We start from the raw sequence: 22,326 nt of genomic DNA, 5'->3' as shown, positions 1-22,326 counted from the left end.
AAGCATGAAAACCGAGACCCAGATCACATATCAAAGCGTGCCGAGCGATCCTGATACTCTTTCGACCCTCAAAACGAAACAACGACTTTTACACTTCCACGAAATCCCAAGCTGGCAACAGGAAAACGAGTATCTCCTCTCAGGCTACAGACCGACTGCAGACTCGACGTTGGATTGTTTCCAAAGTTCTTTCCGCTGGCACAATGAAACAATTAACATAATCTCGCACATCGCTGGCAGTGTGTTATTCGCCGCATTGCCATTCCACTTCTACTACAGCGTCTACCTCGAGACGCCTCATGCGTCCCTGATCGACTTTGTGCTGTTCACTGGCTACTTCCACGGAGTCTCGATATGTTTCGCTTGCTCTGCCAGCTGCCATATAGTCTGGAACCATAGTCCCTCGATCGCATCATTTGGCAATCAACTGGACTACTTGGGGATCGTGCTGCTGATGTGGACGGCGAGCCTACCATCCATCTACTATGGTTTCATCTGCGATCCCACTCTGCGATACTTCCACTGGGCGCTGACGACAGCGCTCGCTGCTGGCTGTATTATCACCACGATGCACCCACGCTTCTGCACGCCGCATTTCCGAAGCTATCGCGCTGGCATGTACACAGGGTTAGGCCTTGCTGCCATGTTCTTTGTCACTCATGGAATCATGCTGCATGGGATTGAGATCCAGGAGCGCCGCATGGCGTTAAAGTGGATGTTGGCCATGGCCTCTTTCAATATCTTCGGAGCTGCGGCTTATGCTGCCAGGGTGCCGGAGCGGTTGTACCCCTATACATTCGACTTTGTGGGCGCGAGCCATCAGATCTTCCATTTCATGGTCATCTTCGCGGGCATCGCGCATTACCTGGGTTTGATCAAGGCGCTGCAGGAAGTTAGAGAGGTGCGACAGGATTGTAATTCATGACCTAGCGGCATTTTGGATTAGCATCTCTAGTATAGATCTCTAGACAACATTGGGTATTGTGTTCGCTTTCATGTCTGCTACTCACGCCCCTGTCCCAAAGTTCTCCCCGCCAGCCTCAAGATACTCCTTCTCCTCCTGCGTCATCTCCCTCCCCAGATGCACATTCCGATGCGGATACCGCCCAAACCTCTCAATCAACCCCACATGCTTCTTCTCAAAATCCAAGCTATACTGCACGAACCCGGCACTCTCCTCATCCCCATCAGCCCTCAACTCCGCCTGCGCCTCGCTCATAATCTTCCAGTACAAATCGTGATCCTCGCGATACTCGGAATGCATCAGCGGCATATAGAACCACATCCGCCGACACGGCACAAGCCGCAAACTCCCATGCAAATCCACCCGCGGTCTCCCCTCCAGCACCCCGCGCAGCACCGCCCGCGCTATCCGGTCATAATGCCCATACACAACCGCCTGGTTATCGCGAAAGATGTTCCGCGGCATCTGGTCCAGCAACAGCATCAGTCCCAGCGCGTTCGCACTCGTCTGCGCCTCATCCGCGCTCTGAATATCCGCGAGGAACGGCGCCGCTATGCCGGCGCTGCTCGCCACTTCGGCCCTGTAATCTGCTGCTACGGCTGCTGCGGGCAGTGTGTATTGCTGGGGCCCGATGGCCTCGAGTACGGGCTCGAATTCGTCTGTGCATGCTTCGTCGAAGGTTTTGCCGTTGGGTTCGGGCGCGCCTTTGCCGAACCAGCGGGACGTTGTCTCGGGGGGCACGACGCGTGTTGTGGGTGGGATGTCGCGGAACCATAGCTTTAGGATGTTGGTGTAGAGGGTTGGGGTGAAGAGGGTGCGTGGGAGGGTGAGTGGGGTGGTGGTGGCCATGCTCGGCGTGCGAGGGCAAGTGTTGTTGTGTTTGCTGGGGATTGTGGTTTAAGAGGTTGCAGGCCGGGGGGTGGTGATGTGTATGTATTAATGTAGATAGATCCCTGGGCGCCTGAACGTGGGCACAAGCGTCTTTTATAGTGGGTCCGGGCCGCTGTGAACGGGCCCGGATGCGGCGATGGGACGCCGTGCGGCGGTTTATAACCGCTGGTTATTATGGAGTCTGGGCTGGGACTGGCCACCATATTCAATGCGAGTTTCTCGCCTTCTTAAAGTGGCGGGTATAGCAATGACCACTTTCCTAGCATCAGATCTTGACCAAAGCAAGATAGATAAGGTATGCAAATAGATGTTGATACACGAAGCGAAATGTAATAATACAACACTCCCAGATCGGTCCTCGGACTCCATAAGCTGACAGAAATATGTTTCAGAAGGACTTCAAGCTAACATCTCCCATATCCTCCCAGACTGTCAATGGAGAGCCATGGAGTACCAGGATACACTCTCAATCTGCTCCGCCAATGGGAGTCCCTTCGCTTTTTCTTGCTTTCCGTACCCCAAGTCTTTGACGCACCTAATGGAACTACTTCATGCCATTGGTAGGTGCAGTACCATCTTCGAGATCACTGTATACACACAGACGGAACTGATCTTGATCTGGCTACCATCACTACGCTTGATCTTCGTCCAGTCCGTCATGATCAGACCTGAATTGACTGGTGACACTGGATTACAACAGCTGGAGCCGTATGGATAATGACTGGGTGTTTCTCAGCGCGGCTACGTTCCTGTCTAGTGGTGCGGTGGATTTTCAAAGTAAATCCGACCCACTGCTGAACGTTCGGGGTCGTATGACTGGCACTGATCCCTGGATAGGGGAAGTATCCCTGGCGTGTATTGGCGAGAAAGACCAAAGCCGTATCCGGACTCAGTGAGAGGTTACAAGCATTCTGTTCTCCTGGAAATCAAGACCTCTACTGTATCCATGGAGCCCAGTAGCCGCACATTCTGGAAGACCTTGATGCATCATAAACCCATTCTCCCTCAACTCGTGCCTGAGCTGCACATCATCAAAATCAAACGACTCACGTCGCTGCGCCACCGAAACCGCCCAAAGGTTCCGCAGCGATTTATCAAGCATGTCGAAATGCCTTTTGCTCCGGTTTCGCAAGAGTGTCTGTATGTCGCTCTCCCACCAGCGCCTGAAATGCTCTTGCGCATCCTGCAGCGCCCATTCCAGCTTCGATAATTGCGAGCTCGTTAGTTGCTTCGTCTCTGATGCCTGGTCCGCCCCTGTTTCTGCGCGCATGGTATGGTTCGTGTGCTTATATGTCTGTACTAGGTGGTGGAATTCGGGGACAACAGTGACTTTGGCATGCCTTCCGTCGTCTGATATGTCCAATATAAATGTCGCTGTGAAGTCGACGGCTGTGGTTGTGTCGAGGCTGAGGGTGCATATCGCAAAGCGTACGCGCCGGAGCACGAGATGCCGCATGTGATACAACCCGTTTATATGCAGGAGCTCACACAGCTCTTTCAGTTGTTTCATCTGGGTGTTTAGCTTCCTAGTCTTGATCTCAGCGTCCATTGTGTATCTGAGATCTAGCAGGCACATTGAATCTGCTAGAAGACTGGCAGCGATGGCTGATAGCCGGGTGGAATAGTGTGCTTTCATCACATCGCGTAGATATATCCAGGATGGATGCGACTTGGGGTCTTGTGATGTGGTACGCCGCATGTATTGCTTCCATACGTCACTTCTGTCTTGTAAAGTCTCTTTCCACCTCAATTCGAACAGACCGCGATGGCCCATATACTCGTCGAACGCAACATATTGGAAGATCTGGACGAGGAGTTCTGTGGGAAGTCCATCCAGCTGTAGCCGCGGATTACGTGGCTTCGGAGTCTCTCCTGTCTTTGGCAGGCACGAATCACTTTCTTTCTTCGTCTTCATATGCAGTGATATCGGGTTTTGCTTGCACACAGAATCGTTCAGCAGAACGTATGTAATACAGTATGATGGTTGAAGCTTCGGTATGGTATATGACAGGCATGATGTACGTTGTGCGATGCGGTGCACAAGGTTGGTCTTGCACTGTCAAGGGACACCATTTCGTCAACAACGTCAGAAGAATGAATATATATATGTATAAATGATGCGACAATTTATTCGTTTGACCTGTCAAGAGCGAACGCCTGAAGAGTCAATTTCCGCCTTGTTAGAGCTTGGCTAGCGAAGAGGCCATGAGACTCCATGAGGCGTTCCGAAAAGAATACAGCGGTGTTGATGGTTGCGCGGTATAGGGGGATGGTCTCCAGTATAATATCCCTTCCAGTCTCAAGTTCTCGTAGAATTTCGCCGAACGCAAGTTCTGTCCGTTCGCTCTTGTCGGCAGTATTGTAGAATGCTTCCTGCATAGCAGCATAGGCTTTTCTCAAAGATCCCTTCAAATATGGCAGCGAGTGGTGGATAAGCCAACCCGTGATGCAGCAATCATTCAGCTCTTACGAATTGGTCGTCCGTGGAACATGATTGACTCAGTTGGTGGCGCGCTCTTTGTTTAATGCACTGTATTCGATCATATTCCAACACTTTACATCACAGAATGAATGTCGGACGGGGGGCGCTGATGGCTGTCTTGAGTGTGCGCGTTGTATCTCTCCATCATGCCTCAGTACATAGTGCACATCTTTCTTCTGGTCAGCAGAACTTGTCCGGTCAGTATGAAAAATTCGTCGCGTGCTCTTTGACATAGAAGTCTATACCATATAGACTACCTACTAACGCCTTTCACATCGGCTCAATAGGAGTCTTTGGGTGTTAGAAGGACGCCGAGAGGCATCCATCCCTCAAGTCTCTTTCACGACAGTCGTTACGGCGTTGTGACGGCACATCTTGTACGTTGTTCACGTCGCCGCGCATCGTACTCGATGTTATCAACACTCATGCATGTGGCATTTGAAGATGGTCTGATACATCCACGTCCGTTAGAAAAAAGTTGCATGATGGGTCCAATATAAAACCCATTCTGGGCGACTGAGGTAGGCACTTTATATCGAGTCCGAGGCGGCGGAATGCATCAGGGCATTCATGATTTTTGTGAAAATAGCTCAAAATAGTCATTCTTATGGATGAGTGAACTCGCGGAAATAGTCCACGACTAGTGGGGAACGTAGTGATGCAGCTCCTTTCTCGAAATTTCGCCTCGTATGTATCGTATTGATCGTCTCTAGCCGCATCTGCTGTCAGTGTAACAGGAAGTTGTAAACTACCTTATGGAGCCACACTGCTGACTGTAGGAGCTGTCGCATACCAGGGTGGCCTAAAGGTCAAGGTCAAAGTAGCTGGTTGTCTCTTGAGAGGTACGACTAATGGTTCTCAAATGAATGATAACGAATCTGGGTATATATCATGAAATAAACTCGGTCTCTATATCCAATTTCATTCCTCGTATGTAATTCCTACAGCACATCAGGCCAGATCAACCACCTCTTCGTTCCCATACCAGTCTGCACAGGCGGACACCTCCCACCCTTATACCACAGCTTCCCATCCCGCACCCCCGCCGTCTCCCCTCGCGGCACGACATACTGACACCCGACAAAAGTGCGCCACAACGACGCCATAAAGTTCTCCGTCTTCGCGCTATGATATGCATCGCCAAGCACAGGCACTATCGCCTCCGTCGCCTCGCGCGCATGATAGCAAGGGATGCGCGGAAACAGGTGATGCACCACGTGGTAATCCACGATGCCATGCATGAACACACGGCCCACAATGCCGAGATCGCGGTCTACTGTCGATGTTGCGCCGCGCACGAAACTCCATGCGTCTGCTTCGTACTTGGGTACATCTGTGTGGGTGTGGTGTAGGTACGTGATGGCTACGATCCAGTGGTTTGTCCAAAGGTACGGCACGACGTATACTGCGAATACAGTCGCGATCCCGACGTGCTGTCGCGCGTAGTGTAGGATGCCGCACATGGCCATGAGTCCGGCGTCTGAGGCGAGGATCAGGTGCGCCTCCTCGGCGCGGAAGAGCGCGCCCCAGGGGGCAAAGTGGCCGTTTTCGAGGGGCCTCGAGGAGGGTTTCGCAGGAAGAGAGGATGGGGCGGCGGTGATGTTGAGGGCCAGATAGGCGGGGAAGCCGAGAAGTTGTTGGAGCAGGATGCGTAGGGCGGTGACGAGGGGGGCGTCTTCGGTGAGGTCTTCGATGCGGGAGGAGAAGGAGGCAGAGTACTCGTCTGCGCGCGGCGGGACATAGTTGTGGTCGAGGGCCATGTTGTTGGCGTATATGTGGTGTCTGCGGTGCGTGGATTTCCAGGAGAAGTAGGGGGTTAGCAGGAAGGAGTGTAGGATGAAGCCAAGAGTGTCGTTGAGCGGCTTGGACGGGGTGAATGCATAATGGCCGCACTCGTGGGCTATGACCCAGATGCCAGTGAAGACGAAGCCTTGGGTTAGGCCGTATATAGCCCAGGCAGCGATACGAAGGGCGGTTGATGGGATTAGGGGGATGAATTTGATTGCTAGGAGGGCGAGGAGGGCAGCGGTGGAGAGGTCTTGAAACAGAATAGTGAATCCTTGTCGATATGATGATTTGAAGCAATGCTTTGGAATTGCTTTCTTGAGACTGTCAATCGTCACTCCCGACTGAGGCTAGAATTGTTGTCAGTGCATTACCCATATCTACGGGAGCTGTCAGTACTCACACCCGGACCCGCCAGGTCAGAAGGATGTGAATCATAATCAGCAGTCATGATGAGAGGAGCAAATGCGCGGCAGAACGAATGGTCCCTGCAGAACGGTGCCTTTGTAGGATTCTTCTACCATTTGTGGCTTTAGAAGAGCCAGTTCGGCGGCGAAGGTCTTTTATGAAAGCTGCGACTAATGTCATAGCGCTAATGCCTGTCATGGGCAGAAGGTTTGTCTTCATAGAGTACAGTATCAGCGTCACTCGCCGGAGCAGCGTTACCAATCGCTTGGCCCATTGCCTGGTCTCCGCAAGGCTGTCTCGCCGATGGACAACAGGGGGGAGGGAGGCCTCGGGGCTGTCCCAATCCTGTATCTAGCGGATCATCAAGTCTACTGGATCAGATCGACAGCATTAAAGAAGTAATAGTCCCATTAGCGGACATTGATACTCCGACAAGGCGAACGGGCCTCTTGGGACTGGGCACTCAGTACAGGATTGCCTTGTTGTTACCACAGCCATCATACGGTTCAAGAGGAGGCAGTGTTTTGCTTGCTGGCCAGCAGAGGAGATGAGATGAGACCTGACGTCTGACACCAGAAATGAATGAAGCTGAATCAAAGGAGTCTGACTAAATAGCTATGACGTAGAGGCGTCAACCATGCCACAAAATACGCACCCTATCTGCCAGCAGACCCACCCCTGACTCGGATGAGCGGTGGGGGCCAGCCACTGGCTGTGCCGCGGCTCTTACGCCGTTACGATTCCTTTGTTTGTTCATGCACCATTTCATGTTGACACAGGGTAATTGTTCATCAATCAAACAGCCCTGATCACTCAAGTGAGCATATACGCCTAATGGCTGGATCAGTGATGCCTCCCAGGTTTTCAGCGTTGCAACCATCATCAAAGTTAGAGGGTGAATACTTGATCAAGATTCCAAGCGCATACACTTTTGGTCCTCGTATGTAGCATCCACTGCTCTTCCATATATCTATTGAACGATACTGTTAGGAATCTTCGGAGGAGCTGCTGTTGCGGTAGCCCACAAAGCTGTCAATGACTACATATCAAAGAACTATCCAGATCTTGACCAGCCAGATGTGATCAACATTCAATGGCAATTCCTGCGGTATCTCACGCCCACTGAAGCATGCATCTTCATCACCCCAGTGCATATTGGGAAATCCGCATCTACGGTGAGAGCTACGATACAACAGGGTGGCAAAGATGCTATGGTAGGGCTCTTGAAGTAAGCATCCCATCCTCGCCCAGTTTCCTGAGCTCACTGTTTTAATAAAGCTTGACCAATATCGCTCAACCAGCGAACGGATTCTCGTTTGATGTACCCTGGAATATCAACCCCAGACCAACAGAGGTAAACCTCTCGAAACTCTCAGATGATGCAGACGATCGATGGATCTCTATCCTTACACCTTACAACCCCAAAGGTTTTCGCAAAGTCCATTCATATCTGAAGTTCTTCGTTCCCGTCGACCTTGAGGATCCAAGCTACCGCGAGCAGTGGATCACTCCAACAGACCCAGACAACTGGTTTACAAACGATATGCTTGGATTCGTAGCCGATGTTTCTCTCCCTATCCTAGACAACTACTTCCCAGGATCCACTGGGTCGCAAGCATCTAGTGTGAAGATTGGGTTACAGCAGAGGAAGAACCGTAATGCAGGTATCGCAGAAACCCTGGACGAGTCTTCGGGCTCTTACATTGCTCCCGCAATGATCAGCTCCCAGTCCATGAATTTGGAGATCAGGAAACGTTTGCCTCAGAAAGGAGTAAAGTGGCTCTATGTGCGTGCTACTGCGAAGCGAATTATGAACTCTCGCATGTCGATGAAGGTTGAGATTCTGGACGAAGGTATGGAACTGGTAGCCTTAGCGCAACATCTCTGTGCTATTATCGATCTGAGGCGACAGCAAGGTATCAAAGGCAAGATGTGATAAGCATGAATCGCCAATGTAAACAGGCTGAGAGTGTATACATGCATGCATGTGAGCTGATCAGCAGCAATATACTAAATCTTCATCGTTTGGCATTTTTAGACTGACATCGATCTGCGCATGACAGATCACAGCGCCATCTTCGATGGATATTTACGGCCCCCACCCAATGCGGTGATATTATAGACTATCTGACATATGCGCCCTCCAGCTCGACCAATCGCAAGCCCGGACGTCGGTACTCGTTGTACGCAGGGCAGCTCCGGGCAACTTGCAAACCTCATCTTCGCACTGCATAAGCTTGTTGATCCTACACACCGACGCTCCACCTACTACAACAGGCTTCGGTCCGTTGCCTGAAATAGAGCCTCTGATCAACGTGTTCAGCCGAATGTCTAGCCGACCAGTGATGCAATGTGACTGCCACGTTGAACAGATCGACGACCCCAGATGAGTAAGATTCATTTCAATCGCAATCTTACACACTCGTAAGCAAGCCTGCTATACGCATAAGGACATTGAGAGACCCGAAGAAGACTACATAGAAATCCAAGTATCGAATCCATGCCATCACTTCAGTTCACAGAAGGCTCGGCACGCCCACCAAGTCCGAGAGCACAAAACAAACAACTCCTTGTTAACGTAGTTGATGGTCTCGCAAACTACAGACCTGATACCGTGTGGGCTAAGATACCACGAAACGACCAGACATTCCAAGATGGCTTCCAGAAGGTCACCTACTCGAAACTGGCCAATGCTGTGAATGGTTTAGCGATGTGGTTGGAGAAACGATTTGGGAAGTCTCTCAACTTTGAGACTCTCGCATACGTTGGTCCATGGGATATCCGATACATCATTACAATTCTCGCTGCAGTCAAAGCAGGCTATAAGGTACGCAGAGCAAATTGTCAAGTCCAAAAAAACGCAGTTGACACCATTAAGATGGTCTTCCCTTCCGCTGCATATCCTGCTGCAGGACTGAGTCAGCTATTGAAACGACTGGAGTGCAGAAAGTTCCTCGTAGCTTCTGCTGATTTCCCTCTGGCTTCGTCTCTGTCAGAGTTTATGCAGCTCGACATCCATGAGATCCCATCCCTCATGAGTCTGCTCGAGACTGTGGTGGAGCACTATCCTTACGAAAAGACCTTCCAATCAGCCCGTGGAGAGCCCTTGGTGGTCATACATACGTCTGGGACTACTGGACCACCTAAGCCTATCACTCTCACACATGACTGGGCTGCTGCGTGGATCCAACGGAATCAAAGCTCAGTTCCAGATGGCCATTCGAGTCGTGAACGCTTCACGCATGGCATTGAACTGTGCGTAGTTGCGCCTCCGAATCTGAGTAGCAGTCTGTTCCCAAACTTCTTTGGAGCGCTGGCCAATCAGATCACTGTTCTGTTCCCCTTGCCTACTTCCCCTCTCAATATCGACACCGTAATGGAGCTCGTACGACGCAACGATCCTTCTATGATTATCGCACCCCCTTTCATCCTGGACAACATTGCAACAAACCCTTCTTTGCTAGAAGAGGTCGCCGCAAAAGTCACGACGATTGGCTTTGGAGGCGGACCGATCTCCAAGACGTCTGGAAATATTCTAGCCCGTCGTTTCCGGCTTATGGGAATGTACGGAACTAGTGACATAGGGGTTCTACACAAGATATCGCCGGCCGGACCATGGGACGCAGGTGCTTGGAATAGTAAGTCAATACCTCGAATCATTCTCATTGACCCTTTTCTGATAACAACAGGTATAATGTTCCATCCAGGAGAGGGACTCGATTTCCGCAAAGTGCCGAACGAAGAGGTCTTTGAGGCCGTAGTAGTCCGGAACAGAGACCCGGAGGATGAGCAGGCTGTGTTTAAGCTGTTTCCAGAGCTCCAAGAGTTCTCGACCCGAGACACATTCATGCCTGATCCTGAGCGTGAAGGTTTCTGGATGTACCAAGGGCGGATAGACGATATACTCATCCTGAGTACAGGTGATACCGTCAATCCCCTCGAATTTGAAGATAGAGTATCAGCACATTCTCTCGTGGCAGCAGTCTCAATGGTAGGGACTCAAAGACCTTATACAGCATTGTTGGTCGAACTGGAAGCCGCAGCGTGTGAAGACCTAGCAACAAGCATTGACCAGGTCTGGGAGACAATCAATGATTGTAACAACCTGTTTCCGCCGCAAATAAAGATCGAGAGACATCACGTTGTTTTTGTACCGCAAGGGAAACATCTTCCCAAGTCTCCAAAAGGTTATGTTCAGCGCAAGATGGCCATGGAGCAGTTCAAAGACGAGATTGAAAAAGTTTATACTGTATGATGAACACTATGGAAATTAGGCTAGAATACAAGTATGAGAACTCCTTCGTAATTCTCGTCGTCCGAGCATTCAAATAACGTAAGCAATTATACGACCTAGTCTTACCCACATTACGTATGTGTATGTGGCCGCATTTGGCCCCAATCGGTAGTTCTAGTAGATCAGTGTATCCGAGCTTGTCTCGCTGCAGGCTAGCTTACTATGATCAACGAGCATTATTGACCGACACCAATTATATCACCGATGAGGTTCCCGGGATTCATAAGACATGGGTCTGACCTCTATCTCTCTGTTTTGATTTTGTTCATACTTGTCATTCAAATCACTCATACTCAAAATGCCTACCGAGATACCTCCTGGTTTCTACGATGACTCTTCCAATCAACTGATTGTCACTGCTGCTGTCTTTCTTGCGTTGAATCAAACTGCCGTGATTCTTCGATTTATATCGCGACAACAGCAGAAGACGCCGTGGTACTGGGATGACTTTCTCATGGTGCTAGCATGGCTAACAGTGACGGGCCTTTGCATTGATGGACTCCGTATGTCAAAGTATCACAATAATAAGATGGTCCATTCTGATATTAATCCACAGTTGCACCACGATGGGGCGCTGGCCGTCGCATCGCTTGGGTGATGACGAACGAACCCGAACAGATTCCCAACTTTGGCCGCAATGCATTCTATGCAGTACCCATTACCTTCACCATCGCTTCTGTGCTACCTAAGATCTCAGTCTTAGTACTCTACCTACGCATCTTCATCGACAAGTTCAGCCGTATCGCTTGTTGGATTCTCATCGCTGCACTAGGCATAGCAACCGTCATCAACTGTTTCCTCGTCGGATTCCAGTGCAACGGCCAGGAGTATTCCTGGGAACTAACAAAGCCTGGCCGTCATTGCCTCAACTTTCAAGCCCTCCTCATCTGGGGCCCGTTCATAAACATTGTTACCGATGTTGCGATGCTCCTCCTCCCTATCCCCGTGGTGCGCAAGCTACAAGTCTCAAACCACGTGCGTCTCGGTCTCTACGCGACCTTCCTCATCGCCTCAGTGTAAGCTCCTCGCCCGCCTTGTGGATTCACAATCGCTAAACATATACAGGGGTCTCATCACATCCGTTATCCGCTTTGCGCAGTTCTTCCTAAACGAGTACTCATCCGACCCAACATGGTATGCCTCGCCCCTGATCCTCTGGGTCATTGTCGAGGCCAGCATCTACCTCATCTCGGCATGTCTATTGACGTACCGCCCGATCCTGGCCAAGCTGGTGTACAGCAAGCAGATGACGTCGGCGTACGAGTGGCTGCGCAGGACGACGAGCAACGTCTTGTCATCGCGGAGTCGAAACTCGATGGTGTTCGATCAGACGACGCATGCGACGGAGCGGGACTCGTCGGAGCCGAGTCTGCTGTCTAAGGGAAGTAGTGATGGGACTAGGAGTTTTGAGATGGACAGAGATTTGCCAAGGATGCCGGGGCAGATTCATGTCAGGCATGATGTGAGGGTCACTGCGCAGCATAGTAGAGTGTGATTTGGTGAAGGGCCTATGATCATTACGCGGGTCTGACTGGATGAATGGAGTGGAGCGGGTGTCTTGAACGATATGTTGTCGTTGCATCATGACTATAGCATTAGCGAACACAATAAATGTATATACCAAATCTACTGATTTACCATCCCCTCCATTATTCCTTCCCAACCTTCGTAGAGCGTCCATATCATTCACATTCAACATGCCCACCCTCCTGGGCTTGTAGACGGAACCCCGTCGCATACCTCGACACCGAGTACAACCTCACTAATTCCTATTCCCTATTCCCACGCACCACGTCAGAAAGCACCCCACACCCAAGAACGCCACACGCAAAACTGCCATCGGAATCGCATTGCCCAGCAGCCCGTCTTACCCCAGCGAGCGCGTGACAAGATATACACGCAGCGCACTAAGTCCAAGACAGGTCAAAAGACGACCCACACAACCGTGAATGGGGGCCACGATCTCTCATACTTGCATAGCTTGGTATGGATACGCTAGACATGACGCATCGGATCGAGCGATGGCGCCGCCCGTATGCGGAAGTTTAAGACATGGCCGTGCTTAGATGCGCCTCGGTATGAGGATGCTGTGATGGTACGTGTATATCTATGGCTTCGCCGTGAGAATTGGTACGCATGAGACGTAGCTATGGTGAGTTATCGCATGGATGATAATATCAATGGTAGAGCACTGCGCAGATAGCATAATATGTAGCACTGCAAGTTGACGTCTGTTGTCATTCACCGCTGCCGGGTGAGGCGCACGCTAGCTGCTCCGCTTTTCCGGCACTTTGGAACTTTTGGCGCTGCGGATCTGCTGTGCTCCGTGCAAACCCCCCTCCCCCGAGGCATTCAGCCGGGCAGAGAGATAGGACACACGATTGTTATGTTTGATCATCATTGCCGCATGCAGCAATATCCCGAAAATAGAAACGGCAGTTCTGAGCCGGACGGTTGAGTGGATGACGCACTTGTCTCATTGCCTGGCCCTCTGATGCAGCGTGAATGGTAGTGATAGCGAGAACGGGGCGCTTGTCTTTTGCCTTGTTGTCCTGTCATTCTATCATTGTGTCCTCCATGCATGTGCATCCTCCCGGGCGGCGTCGGCTCCTCTGGTGACCCTGCAGTGCGGCTCTGTAGCTCGTCCTCCTGTCTTGAAGGTTACACTTTTCCCTAGGTAATCAACCATCAAACACAAACATCAGCATCTTTAACACCACACTTGAAGCACCACGATGCAAAAAGACCATGTCTGAAATCTCACCATACCGGATCTCCATTCTGGTGTTTCTGTTCATAGCCATAGCATACGTATTCATCTCTGAAACTCTCACGTCCCCACTCAACTAATCAGATCCAAAGTTCCTCGCGCGCACCATATACCGTCTGTACTTCCACCCCCTAGCGCATTACCCAGGCCCGAAATGTGCCGCTGCAAGCGACTGGTACGCAGCATGGCACGCGTATAAAGGCGACATGCACAAGGATATATACCGACTACACCAAAAACACGGCGACGTGGTGCGGTATGGGTCGAACAAATTGCTCTTCAACACGGTGGACGCGGCGCATGGTAAGCTCACTGCACATAATCAAGCGCATGATCAAACGGACTGATATACGCGAATAGTGATATACCGCACCGACAAAGTGAAGAAGGCGCGCGCGTACATGGGCCTCATCGCAGGGCCGCGCAATGTGCATAATGTGCATGATAAAGGAGTGAGTGCGGAGAAGCGTGCAATGGTGCGGAAGGCGTTGTCCGGAGAGCAGATGGCGTGGACAGAGGACTTTGCTCTCCACAAGGCAAGAGAGTTTGTGGAGCAGATTGCGCCAAAGGGACGAGAGGAGTGGAGTGATACGGTGGATATATCGAGTTTGTGTGCGTTTGCGTATTCGTTCTACTATGTGCTAGGCTGCGTGCTGACGGTTCGTGTAGGTCGATATATGGTCTTTGATATCATGAGCGAGACATGTCTGGGCAAGAATTTCAACCTCCTGGGTTCGTCGGCATATCGGTTCATGGTCGACGCCATCGCGCCTCTGCACCGCTTCAACAGCGCCTTCGTGCAATCCCTCGACCTGATTAACCTACATCTCGAGAAGCTCTTCTGCCCTCGCGGCATTTGGTACGGTCTGAAATTCCTCACCATGGCACAAGACTACACCCGCGCCGCAACCGAGAAGCCAGACCACCGTACGCCAAACCTCATGCACTCCATGCTATCCTCGCTCGCTCCAAGCACACCCCCAGAACAACTCCTCCCACAGCTCTGGTCCGAGTGCAAATTCCTCATGGTCACCGGCTCCGGCACACCAGCCTCCGCGCTCGCCGCAACCCTCCACTACACAACCTCCAATCCCTCAATCTACACCCGCCTCGTCACCGAAATCCGCTCCGCATTCCCCAACCCGTCATCCATCCGCTCCGGCACCGCAATGGCCCGCTGTACATATCTCCACGCCTGCATCACCGAAGCCCTCCGCCTTGCACCCCCCGTCGGCGGCGCCCTCTTCCGCGAAGTCGAATCACAGGGCCTCTCCCTCCCCAACAATATCCACATTCCCGCCGGCACCGACATCGGCACAGGTATATACAGCCTCCACCACTCCGCCGACGCTTTCCCCGACCCCTTCGCGTACCAACCAGACCGCTGGCTCGCCCCCGACACTCGCGCTGCGCGCGCTTGGATGCCCTTCTCCCTAGGCCCCCGCGCATGTCTAGGCCAAAGCATGGCATACATGCAAGTCGGCGCCATTATAGCAACGCTCCTATGGCACCTCGACGTGCGGCGCGCACATAACGACGACAGTACCGACGCATCGTGCGCCGAGTTTGCGCAGCGCGATCATATTCTGAGTTTCTTCAATGGGCCGGAGTTGCAAGCGCGCTGGCGGCGGGATAGCGCGCGGCCGCGCATGGATCGTGTAGAGTCATATTCCAGGGGTAGTTTGTAGAGTGACTGTAATGAATGAATCAGTATGCGGAGTTGTGTTTCGAGAGACATATGACGTTGGTGACAGGGCTGCATGTGATGTCATGTCGTGTTGCCGGAAGAGGGATGGATGTTCGGATTGATTAGCGGATGTGCCGGAGAGGGCTGAGTGAGCTCAGGGGGAGGGGGCGCCGTGCTGGGATATACTCATCGCAAACGTAGCGTTGGCCCCCAGGCGGGACTGGCGTCGATCGGCGGGTTGTTACAACAGCCAAGGCGAGATCTGCGATGAAGACGGAGACATGCGTGTGGTGCTTGAGTTTGGGATAAGCTTGTGGGCGTTATGGCTTTGGACGCAATCGTGTCCAAGCGTGCGGGTCCTATTCATCCATACGGCTTCCCGTGTGAACTCTTGATCCTTCCATTGTGATCTGCTCTGCATCCGGATATCTGATTTCTTGTCGTTTTTGTTGTCGTGTTGTCATTGCAATCATGTCAAGTATACCTGAGCCAGAGAGGGTCGCTTCGCATGCGAGTGATTCGGATACCCAGATTCAGGAGAAGCAGGATACTTCTGTTCTGCGAGGATGGCGTCTGTCATGTCTTATCGTCGGGTAGGTCGCGGGTTACGAAGCGGATCTTTACAAGTACATACTGACGATCTGTAGTCTCTACCTGGGCATCTTCCTTGCGACAATGGAAGTGTCTATCGCCGGGACTGCGTTAGTGGGGATCACAAATGATCTTGGGTCCTATGGTGACAGCACATGGATAGTCAATTCATATCTGTTGACCTATACTGGTGAGGATCTGTTTGGGCTGCTGGTTGTATATTAGTTCTGACGATGTACAGGCTTCCTAATCATCTGGGCACAGTTTAGTCATGTCCTCGGTAGGAAAACGTTCACGCTTGCGGCCTTTGCTTTGTTTATCGCGTTCTCGATTGGATGCGCTACGGCCCAGACTGCTACGCAACTGTAAGTGTTGTGGCGCCCATCAGTGGCGTCTACTGACTTGTAAACAGGATTGTTCTTCGAGCCTTTCAGGGTATCGGAGGTGCTGGCATGTATAATATGGCGATGACTGTGATCGCCGAAGCCATCCGGCCTGAGGACTTCCCCAAATATGTTTCACTCGTTGCGGCTGTGACGGCTGTTTCGTTTGCCATTGGACCATTGATTGGAGGAGCGATTGTAGACCACGCGAGTTGGAGATGGGTTTTCTGGATAAAGTACGTTGCCATCCTATTCCGTGAAGAACACAAACTGATTGTTCCAGTGTACCAATTGCTGCAGTCGCCTTCGTCATCCTGTGCATTGCGATCCCTAACTTCTTCCCTTATCACAATCGCCCACAGGAGCGTAATCGAATTTCGTACGCCTCGCTACGACGCCTAGACATTGTCGGAGCCTTGCTATTCTTGGGAGTATCAGTTCCTCTCGTGACTGCACTCGAGGAGGGCGGAATCGACTACGAATGGAGCTCTGGACTCATCATTGCGCTTCTTCTCGTGTCCGGCCTTTGTCTCCTCCTCTTCACCGCGTGGGAGACGCTTGGGTCACAGATTAATAGCGCTCTCGTGCCTGTCCTATCCTGGGAGTTCGTAGAGCGGAGGTGCATTGCGCTTTTCATGGTTTCCTTTCTTGTTGGTGCTCCATTCACCTCAGCCGTCATTCAGATCCCTCAACGCCTGCAAACGATTCATTCTTTGAGCGCGCTTGCCTCTGGTATACGTCTTCTTGCATTCATCGTTATGGTCCCGGTTGGCGCAGTGGCTGGTGCCGCGACAGTCGAGAAACTCAAGATCAAGCCAACGTTTGCGCTACTTGTAGGCGCTGCATTCCAGCTCGCTGGCGCCATTGGGTTCGCGCTTCTCCCGTTCTCTACCGAAGTCCAGGCCTCTCAATACGGGTTTCAAGTCCTTTTCGGGCTTGGTTCAGGGCTTAGCAATGCGATCGCAACCTCCTGTATTCCACAGATCGTAGAGCGCAAGAACATCTGTAAGTCTTCGATCCAGGTATAGCGATGTTAGCTGACCGTGATTAAGCTTCGGCCCTTGGAGCCAACACTCAGTTCCGCTATTTGGGAGGAGCTGTTGGACTTGGAGTGATAACAGCCGTGCTGAATGCTCGCCTGCACCCCAGCTTGGGACATATTGTAGATGCCGAAGAGGTTGGAGCGATCTTGCGATCAACAGAGGCCGTGCGGACCTTGTCTGTATCAGAGAGAGACAATGTCTTGCATTTGTTCGCAGACGGATTCGCGCTGCAGTGGAAGGTCATCCTTGCATTCATAAGTGCTCAAGTGCCTGTTGCAATAATGATGTGGTAGGTAACAATGCTCAAAGAATAATGCTATTCAAATTCCAGATGTCTCAAGCGCTCTATACTTCAAAGGGACATGATTCTTCCCCCTGATCCCGGCAAACACGTCCAGCAACTTGAGAGTCTATTGGCGTACACTCACCCCGAATTCCTGCGTTGCATACCCCATCGCAGTACGTGCACAGCTGATCTAATGTGGCTTTATCAAGCCCTTCCTCTGAGCACGTTCGTGCAGCATTCCAATAAGTATACTGTGCCTTGGCAAAGCGCTGCAGATTAGATAGTGACTGTATGATTGTCCTGTTGGTGACGAGATTCTCACTCTCGCCTTGATACTTCGTCGGATCTGATAGATCGCCCTGCCAGCACTCCAGAATGTGTGTCTGTGCCTTGTTTATCTGCTGCAAAGTGGCAAGCGGATCCATGATGGACCTCAGAGGGCTCACTAGGTGAACCCAACTAGCTTCTTCCATGAACGACGGCAACGCGTCCTTCGTAACGCATCTAATTTTGCGGTCAGCAGTGGTGTAGAGGTCCATGTTAGTGCGCAGGCCGAAAGCGCGTATATTCGGGAGTATGAGAAGCGCGGTCGGCACATTTGTGACGCGTATATGCCGAACGGACATGCTATTGTCGCGCGTGACGTCCTGGATCATCTTATTGAACGCATAATCCGCTAGGTCTGCAAACGCGGTGTCAACGTTCAAGAAGGAAAAATCGAAGACGAGAGTCGTGCGGCGCTGCACAACGTCCTGCAACTCGTCCCACAGCTCAGGGCGCGTTTCGCGGTACGTCAAAAGCCAGGCGAAGTAGCTCCAGTAATGCTTCAGCATCGCCGCGCGCTGATTGTCGTGGACTTGGAATTCAGCCAGTTCCAAGCTGGATCCAAGGCCTGGTGGGAGCATGTGTAGGACCGTGGGCTCATCGGCGAGGACAAGTTCGAGGACTTGGATGCGCAATTCAGGGGGGAGCTTTGTGTACAAGGTCTGAGACGCGGTGGCTCTGGTGGCTCGTTTGTCAATGATCGCTCGTTGGATCTTGAGCTGGGCTACGAGCAACCGTCGATGAAGTCTCAAAACTCTGAACTTGGCCTTGCGGAGGTGCGCTGAGACATGAAGCCTGGTACGGTATAGAAACGTCTGATCATCCATGTTTTTGTCGGACCAAAAGGGGTGAGAGCCAAGCAAAGAAGCCACGATTTAGAATACATCAAGTTCATTGTTGGTTCTTATACAGACGAAATTTCGCAAAGTGACACAAATGGTCAAGAAACGCAAGTCGGAATAGTGTTCATAACACATAATGTGTTTAACCAGTGAAGACTTCTGCTCTGTGAAGACTTCTGCGCAGGAGCTAGACACATGGTACGAGCTTGCACAAACCTTAAAGTAACCTCCAACGTTACAGAACTCCAACGATAACCACGAATTTCCTCTTTCGTTGGTGTGGACCAATGAGAGAACGTCGGCGGGACATCGCTAGTGAAGTGAAGTGAGTCAATGTGAAAACAATGTCGGAGCATTGCCATGGAACACCGACCAAATACCAATGTCATTCCGAGCGTTTCACGATCACAGAAGTCTTGGTGCTTTTAAAATGTAGTACTGTTGATTCAATGAAGCACCCATCGTATCTCGATGTCTCCACAGTCGTCTATATCGTTATGGATGAGCGCTTCGTAGATCGTATCAACTGTGCCTGGAACAGGACTTTCGCCAGACCCTTTTTCAGCTTGTACAGAGGTCAGAATCGCATTGCTGTTATTGCGAAAGATGTCAAGGAGCGAATAATGAAGATGAAGGCCGATGCCGTTCAACCCAAGAGACCACCTCAAACTCTGTTCGTTAGGCTCCCGCCTGAGCTCCGTGTCCGAATTTTCCAATGCCTCGTCGAACATGAGCCCACAGAATGGGCCCTACTTCCACCGACCCCCGTTGGCACTTTTCGAAATGAAGTGTGGAAAGCGGAATGGGGTCACTGTCGAAACATGGTCAAGCGTTTCGCAACTTACCGCCGCTGGCTGTGGCTCTATCATGATGAAAACCCCGAGATCTTGGAGGAATTTGACGATGTTGTCCACAATCGGTTTACCTATGTTATCGACTTCAGCTGGTGTCGATACAAGTCCGCGAGTTGGATTTTACCATACGTCCTCGCGGTCTTCAAGGTCAACCATGCTTTTGCCTACGCCCGGCGCATCCGCCTCTTGCGCGTGCCTACTGCACTTGTAACATTAGAAGACATACACAGGCCATTCCTGTTCAATGCGTTCGGCCTCCAGACCAACATGACACTAGAACTCTCACGCGAACGCACTATAGTGGCTCTCGCTATAGATCAAATGCCGATCCACTTGACACAGGTAGTTCCAGCCAATTATTTTCTTCCAGAGGATCTTTCACCCTATACGTTTGATCGCAAGGCCTTGTTGAGAAGGCTGCGAGAGGCACAAAGCCACTTCACTGGCTGTTTCCTGGGTGCCCTTCTCCAGACTGACGCAGGAGTGTCCATAGGAGAAAACGACCATGTTCTTAACGAGAAGGCGATCATTCGGTCTCTGCTCAGCGTACAGCACTTTGCTTACACACAATTCAAGCTATGGGGAAAGAGGGATTCGGGCCCCATAGAGATTGGTTTCGAAGAGATACTGGTGGAGCAGATCTGCACCTATTGCGCAGCAAATCCGGACAAGGGCAAGTGCTATGGCATCTCAGTCCCTACAGATGATTCATTTACACCATGTGCCGCTATCTTTCCGCGGGCATGCTTCTTGTGCGCTCCGCTATAATCATAGTTTGGAACAAGTGCCTGCATACGTCGTATCGATGGGTTCATCGCCTGTTAGCCATTTACGCTTGTCAAAATAGAATTCCTGCCACAAAGTTAAGTCCAATATAGCATAAATTCAAGAGCCGGTAAGACTCCTCAGCGCCTGCACATTCTCCTTATGTACCATCTCATACTCGCCCCAGTACTCTACTGCCTCTCTCTGCAAGTCCTTCTGAACGCACTGTACCTCACGCAAGCTTTCGTTCCACGCCTTCGGCTCCCTCTCTCCTACCTTCGTCATAGCCGCAATATATCTCCTCGTCGCGGCCACAAATTGCATGTCATACCCCTTCTCATTGATTCTTTCCGCACTCCCATGCGCTGGGAGTATACGTGCACTAGGGAAATCCCTCTCCATACGCTCCAACTCCCGCAAGTGCACGGCGCCATTTTCCGGTTCAGCCATAAAAGTGCACGTATCCTCAAGCGTATCGCCGGCAAGAAGCAGCTTCACACTCGGGATCCACACAACGATCGAGTCAGAGGTATGGATATTGAACGAGCAGAGCTCCACATCCAGCGCGCCGACGGAAAGGGGCAGGATACCATTGAATGTGCGCGTCGGCAACACGCCTTCGAAGGACGGGTCGCCTGATAGAAAGCTCTCCAGTCCGTCCTTGATGCGTCTCTTCGTTTCTTCGCTCGCGATTATCTCCACGGTTCGTGGGTTGGCGGAGTTGCGAAATGTTGATGCGCCGGCGATGTGGTCTCTGTGTGCGTGGCTGTATACTCATGTCACCTGCGTCACGCCGAGAGAGCGCAGGTGCGAAAGGACTGCAGAGGCGTGGATGGGGGATATGTGTGCGTCGAAGACCAGAGCGTGAGGTGCGGATACGATGGCATAGGAGGCGACGCCTAGAGTGTATGCGCCGTCGTCGAGCCAGTTTGGAGATGGAGAGTGGTATCTCTTCCCTGTACGACCGGCGTAATAACCGTAGATGTCGGGAGAAGGAGTGAGTATGGCTAGAGATGGGTCTGAACACATGGTAGCTCGAGCGCAGAGAGGTCCGATTCTGTGCTGAGTCCTAGCATCTGGTGATAGGATGTGCTATCAAATAGTCGATGCATCATGATATGACGTACATACCAAGGCTAGGATCCACATCTAATCTAGCGTCTGGCAAACTAACGTTTTCAGAATGTTGTTGTTTTCGTTGTCTCGCCAGTCCTGCGCTGTAGTTGCTCTTGGTATTCCTTTTTAGCTCTAGTTGGTCGAGTCTCCGTATCAAAAGTCTATGCCACCAATAGGTGTACATTACCTATGTGTCTAAGCAAGTTCCTTTGCCACATATCCCGTGGAAGTCTCAATTGTCAGATGAGACCTATCTGAGAGTTCGTAATACATTATTGGTGTGAGTAATAGTACGTCGGTACTGTGCTGAGAACAGCTAGCTTCGTTCGACTAATATATTCTCTCCAGCTCATTACAACTCAAGGACTGACTCGTTCCAAAGCACCAGTATTGACCGACTAGATCACAGATCTATCCTTGTTCATTAACCCCTCCTCATTGAGATTTAACTCCCATCGAGAGGAAGGATTGAGACAGCTTGCTGGCGGGCATTACAGTACTGGTCATCAAGCCAGGGCCAGCGCATTGAGAGAATCGCGCTTCATATTCGTGAGATGATGGGCGAAAGCGGTAATATTGAAGATCTCCTGGGTGATATGTTTCTGTCGATTCGATAAGTTGAAACCTCTGTCGGGAAGACAAGCCTGTCTGAAAAGCTCAGTCTATGGATTAAAGCAATCATTCAAGACTTCATCTATGGATGTATGTATGTCTCTGAGCCAATGCGTGTGTATATAAGTATATCTCGGCGTAGTTGAGATATCCCATGATGGCGACATAAAATCGCGCCTAAGGCGGATTGACAGTATGTGATGCCTGAGGCGGCAATATACACCACCAA

General features: G+C 51.2%; 13 protein-coding genes across 13 annotated transcripts; 8 read left to right on the top strand and 5 right to left on the bottom strand.

The window, feature by feature from the left end:
- Positions 1–4: 4 nt before the first annotated feature.
- On the top strand, positions 5–925 carry EJ05DRAFT_438305 (mPR-typeG-protein-coupled receptor; the record flags this gene model as incomplete). The annotated part of the gene is made up of 1 exon (XM_033741828.1): positions 5–925. The coding sequence occupies one exon, from the start codon at positions 5–7 to the stop codon at positions 923–925; it is 921 nt and encodes a 306-aa protein (XP_033600935.1).
- On the bottom strand, positions 903–1,898 carry EJ05DRAFT_475791 (DUF924-domain-containing protein). The gene has a single exon (XM_033743889.1). It carries the CDS (start codon positions 1,811–1,813, stop codon positions 1,007–1,009), a length of 807 nt encoding a protein of 268 aa, XP_033600934.1. The 5' UTR covers positions 1,814–1,898; the 3' UTR covers positions 903–1,006.
- A 209-nt stretch (positions 1,899–2,107) lies between these two features.
- Positions 2,108–2,717, top strand: EJ05DRAFT_352305 (uncharacterized protein). Its single transcript, XM_033741018.1, has 2 exons — positions 2,108–2,184; positions 2,284–2,717. The coding sequence occupies exons 1-2, from the start codon at positions 2,163–2,165 to the stop codon at positions 2,571–2,573; spliced, it is 312 nt and encodes a 103-aa protein (XP_033600933.1). The 5' UTR covers positions 2,108–2,162; the 3' UTR covers positions 2,574–2,717.
- Positions 2,718–2,744: 27 nt separating this feature from the next.
- EJ05DRAFT_485605 (uncharacterized protein) lies at positions 2,745–3,928 on the bottom strand (the record flags this gene model as incomplete). The annotated part of the gene is made up of 2 exons (XM_033745464.1): positions 2,745–3,845; positions 3,878–3,928. 2 exons carry the CDS (start codon positions 3,926–3,928, stop codon positions 2,745–2,747), a joined length of 1,152 nt encoding a protein of 383 aa, XP_033600932.1.
- Positions 3,929–5,278: 1,350 nt separating this feature from the next.
- On the bottom strand, positions 5,279–6,573 carry EJ05DRAFT_492778 (delta-12 fatty acid desaturas-like protein; the record flags this gene model as incomplete). Its single annotated transcript, XM_033746058.1, has 2 exons — positions 5,279–6,472; positions 6,526–6,573. The coding sequence occupies 2 exons, from the start codon at positions 6,571–6,573 to the stop codon at positions 5,279–5,281; spliced, it is 1,242 nt and encodes a 413-aa protein (XP_033600931.1).
- Positions 6,574–7,288: 715 nt separating this feature from the next.
- Positions 7,289–8,555, top strand: EJ05DRAFT_510402 (uncharacterized protein). The gene is made up of 3 exons (XM_033748171.1): positions 7,289–7,470; positions 7,521–7,758; positions 7,809–8,555. The coding sequence occupies exons 1-3, from the start codon at positions 7,365–7,367 to the stop codon at positions 8,464–8,466; spliced, it is 1,002 nt and encodes a 333-aa protein (XP_033600930.1). The 5' UTR covers positions 7,289–7,364; the 3' UTR covers positions 8,467–8,555.
- Positions 8,556–9,030: 475 nt separating this feature from the next.
- On the top strand, positions 9,031–10,785 carry EJ05DRAFT_492777 (acetyl-CoA synthetase-like protein; the record flags this gene model as incomplete). The annotated part of the gene is made up of 2 exons (XM_033746057.1): positions 9,031–9,357; positions 9,409–10,785. The coding sequence occupies 2 exons, from the start codon at positions 9,031–9,033 to the stop codon at positions 10,783–10,785; spliced, it is 1,704 nt and encodes a 567-aa protein (XP_033600929.1).
- A 267-nt stretch (positions 10,786–11,052) lies between these two features.
- EJ05DRAFT_475786 (uncharacterized protein) lies at positions 11,053–12,456 on the top strand. Its single transcript, XM_033743888.1, has 3 exons — positions 11,053–11,327; positions 11,381–11,840; positions 11,890–12,456. The coding sequence occupies exons 1-3, from the start codon at positions 11,123–11,125 to the stop codon at positions 12,317–12,319; spliced, it is 1,095 nt and encodes a 364-aa protein (XP_033600928.1). The 5' UTR covers positions 11,053–11,122; the 3' UTR covers positions 12,320–12,456.
- Positions 12,457–13,427: 971 nt separating this feature from the next.
- EJ05DRAFT_352196 (cytochrome P450) lies at positions 13,428–15,517 on the top strand. The gene is made up of 4 exons (XM_033741017.1): positions 13,428–13,635; positions 13,687–13,897; positions 13,955–14,206; positions 14,264–15,517. Exons 1-4 carry the CDS (start codon positions 13,573–13,575, stop codon positions 15,280–15,282), a joined length of 1,545 nt encoding a protein of 514 aa, XP_033600927.1. The 5' UTR covers positions 13,428–13,572; the 3' UTR covers positions 15,283–15,517.
- Positions 15,518–15,752: 235 nt separating this feature from the next.
- EJ05DRAFT_499998 (MFS multidrug transporter-like protein) lies at positions 15,753–17,591 on the top strand (the record flags this gene model as incomplete). Its single annotated transcript, XM_033746927.1, has 6 exons — positions 15,753–15,874; positions 15,929–16,062; positions 16,114–16,237; positions 16,285–16,491; positions 16,539–17,260; positions 17,308–17,591. 6 exons carry the CDS (start codon positions 15,753–15,755, stop codon positions 17,589–17,591), a joined length of 1,593 nt encoding a protein of 530 aa, XP_033600926.1.
- Positions 17,592–17,643: 52 nt separating this feature from the next.
- EJ05DRAFT_499997 (uncharacterized protein) lies at positions 17,644–18,735 on the bottom strand (the record flags this gene model as incomplete). The annotated part of the gene is made up of 1 exon (XM_033746926.1): positions 17,644–18,735. One exon carries the CDS (start codon positions 18,733–18,735, stop codon positions 17,644–17,646), a length of 1,092 nt encoding a protein of 363 aa, XP_033600925.1.
- Positions 18,736–18,983: 248 nt separating this feature from the next.
- Positions 18,984–20,532, top strand: EJ05DRAFT_352168 (uncharacterized protein). Its single transcript, XM_033741016.1, has one exon. The coding sequence runs from the start codon at positions 19,095–19,097 to the stop codon at positions 20,370–20,372; it is 1,278 nt and encodes a 425-aa protein (XP_033600924.1). The 5' UTR covers positions 18,984–19,094; the 3' UTR covers positions 20,373–20,532.
- EJ05DRAFT_499995 (beta-lactamase domain-containing protein) lies at positions 20,490–21,398 on the bottom strand (the record flags this gene model as incomplete). Its single annotated transcript, XM_033746925.1, has 2 exons — positions 20,490–21,065; positions 21,153–21,398. The coding sequence occupies 2 exons, from the start codon at positions 21,396–21,398 to the stop codon at positions 20,490–20,492; spliced, it is 822 nt and encodes a 273-aa protein (XP_033600923.1).
- Positions 21,399–22,326: the final 928 nt, after the last annotated feature.

The sequence above is a fragment of the Pseudovirgaria hyperparasitica genome, assembly GCF_010093815.1.
Source record: "Pseudovirgaria hyperparasitica strain CBS 121739 unplaced genomic scaffold EJ05scaffold_7, whole genome shotgun sequence".
NCBI lineage: Eukaryota > Fungi > Ascomycota > Dothideomycetes > Acrospermales > Acrospermaceae > Pseudovirgaria > Pseudovirgaria hyperparasitica.
The sequence above is the reverse complement of the archived record's forward strand: the minus strand, read 5'-3'. Positions and strand labels throughout refer to the sequence as shown.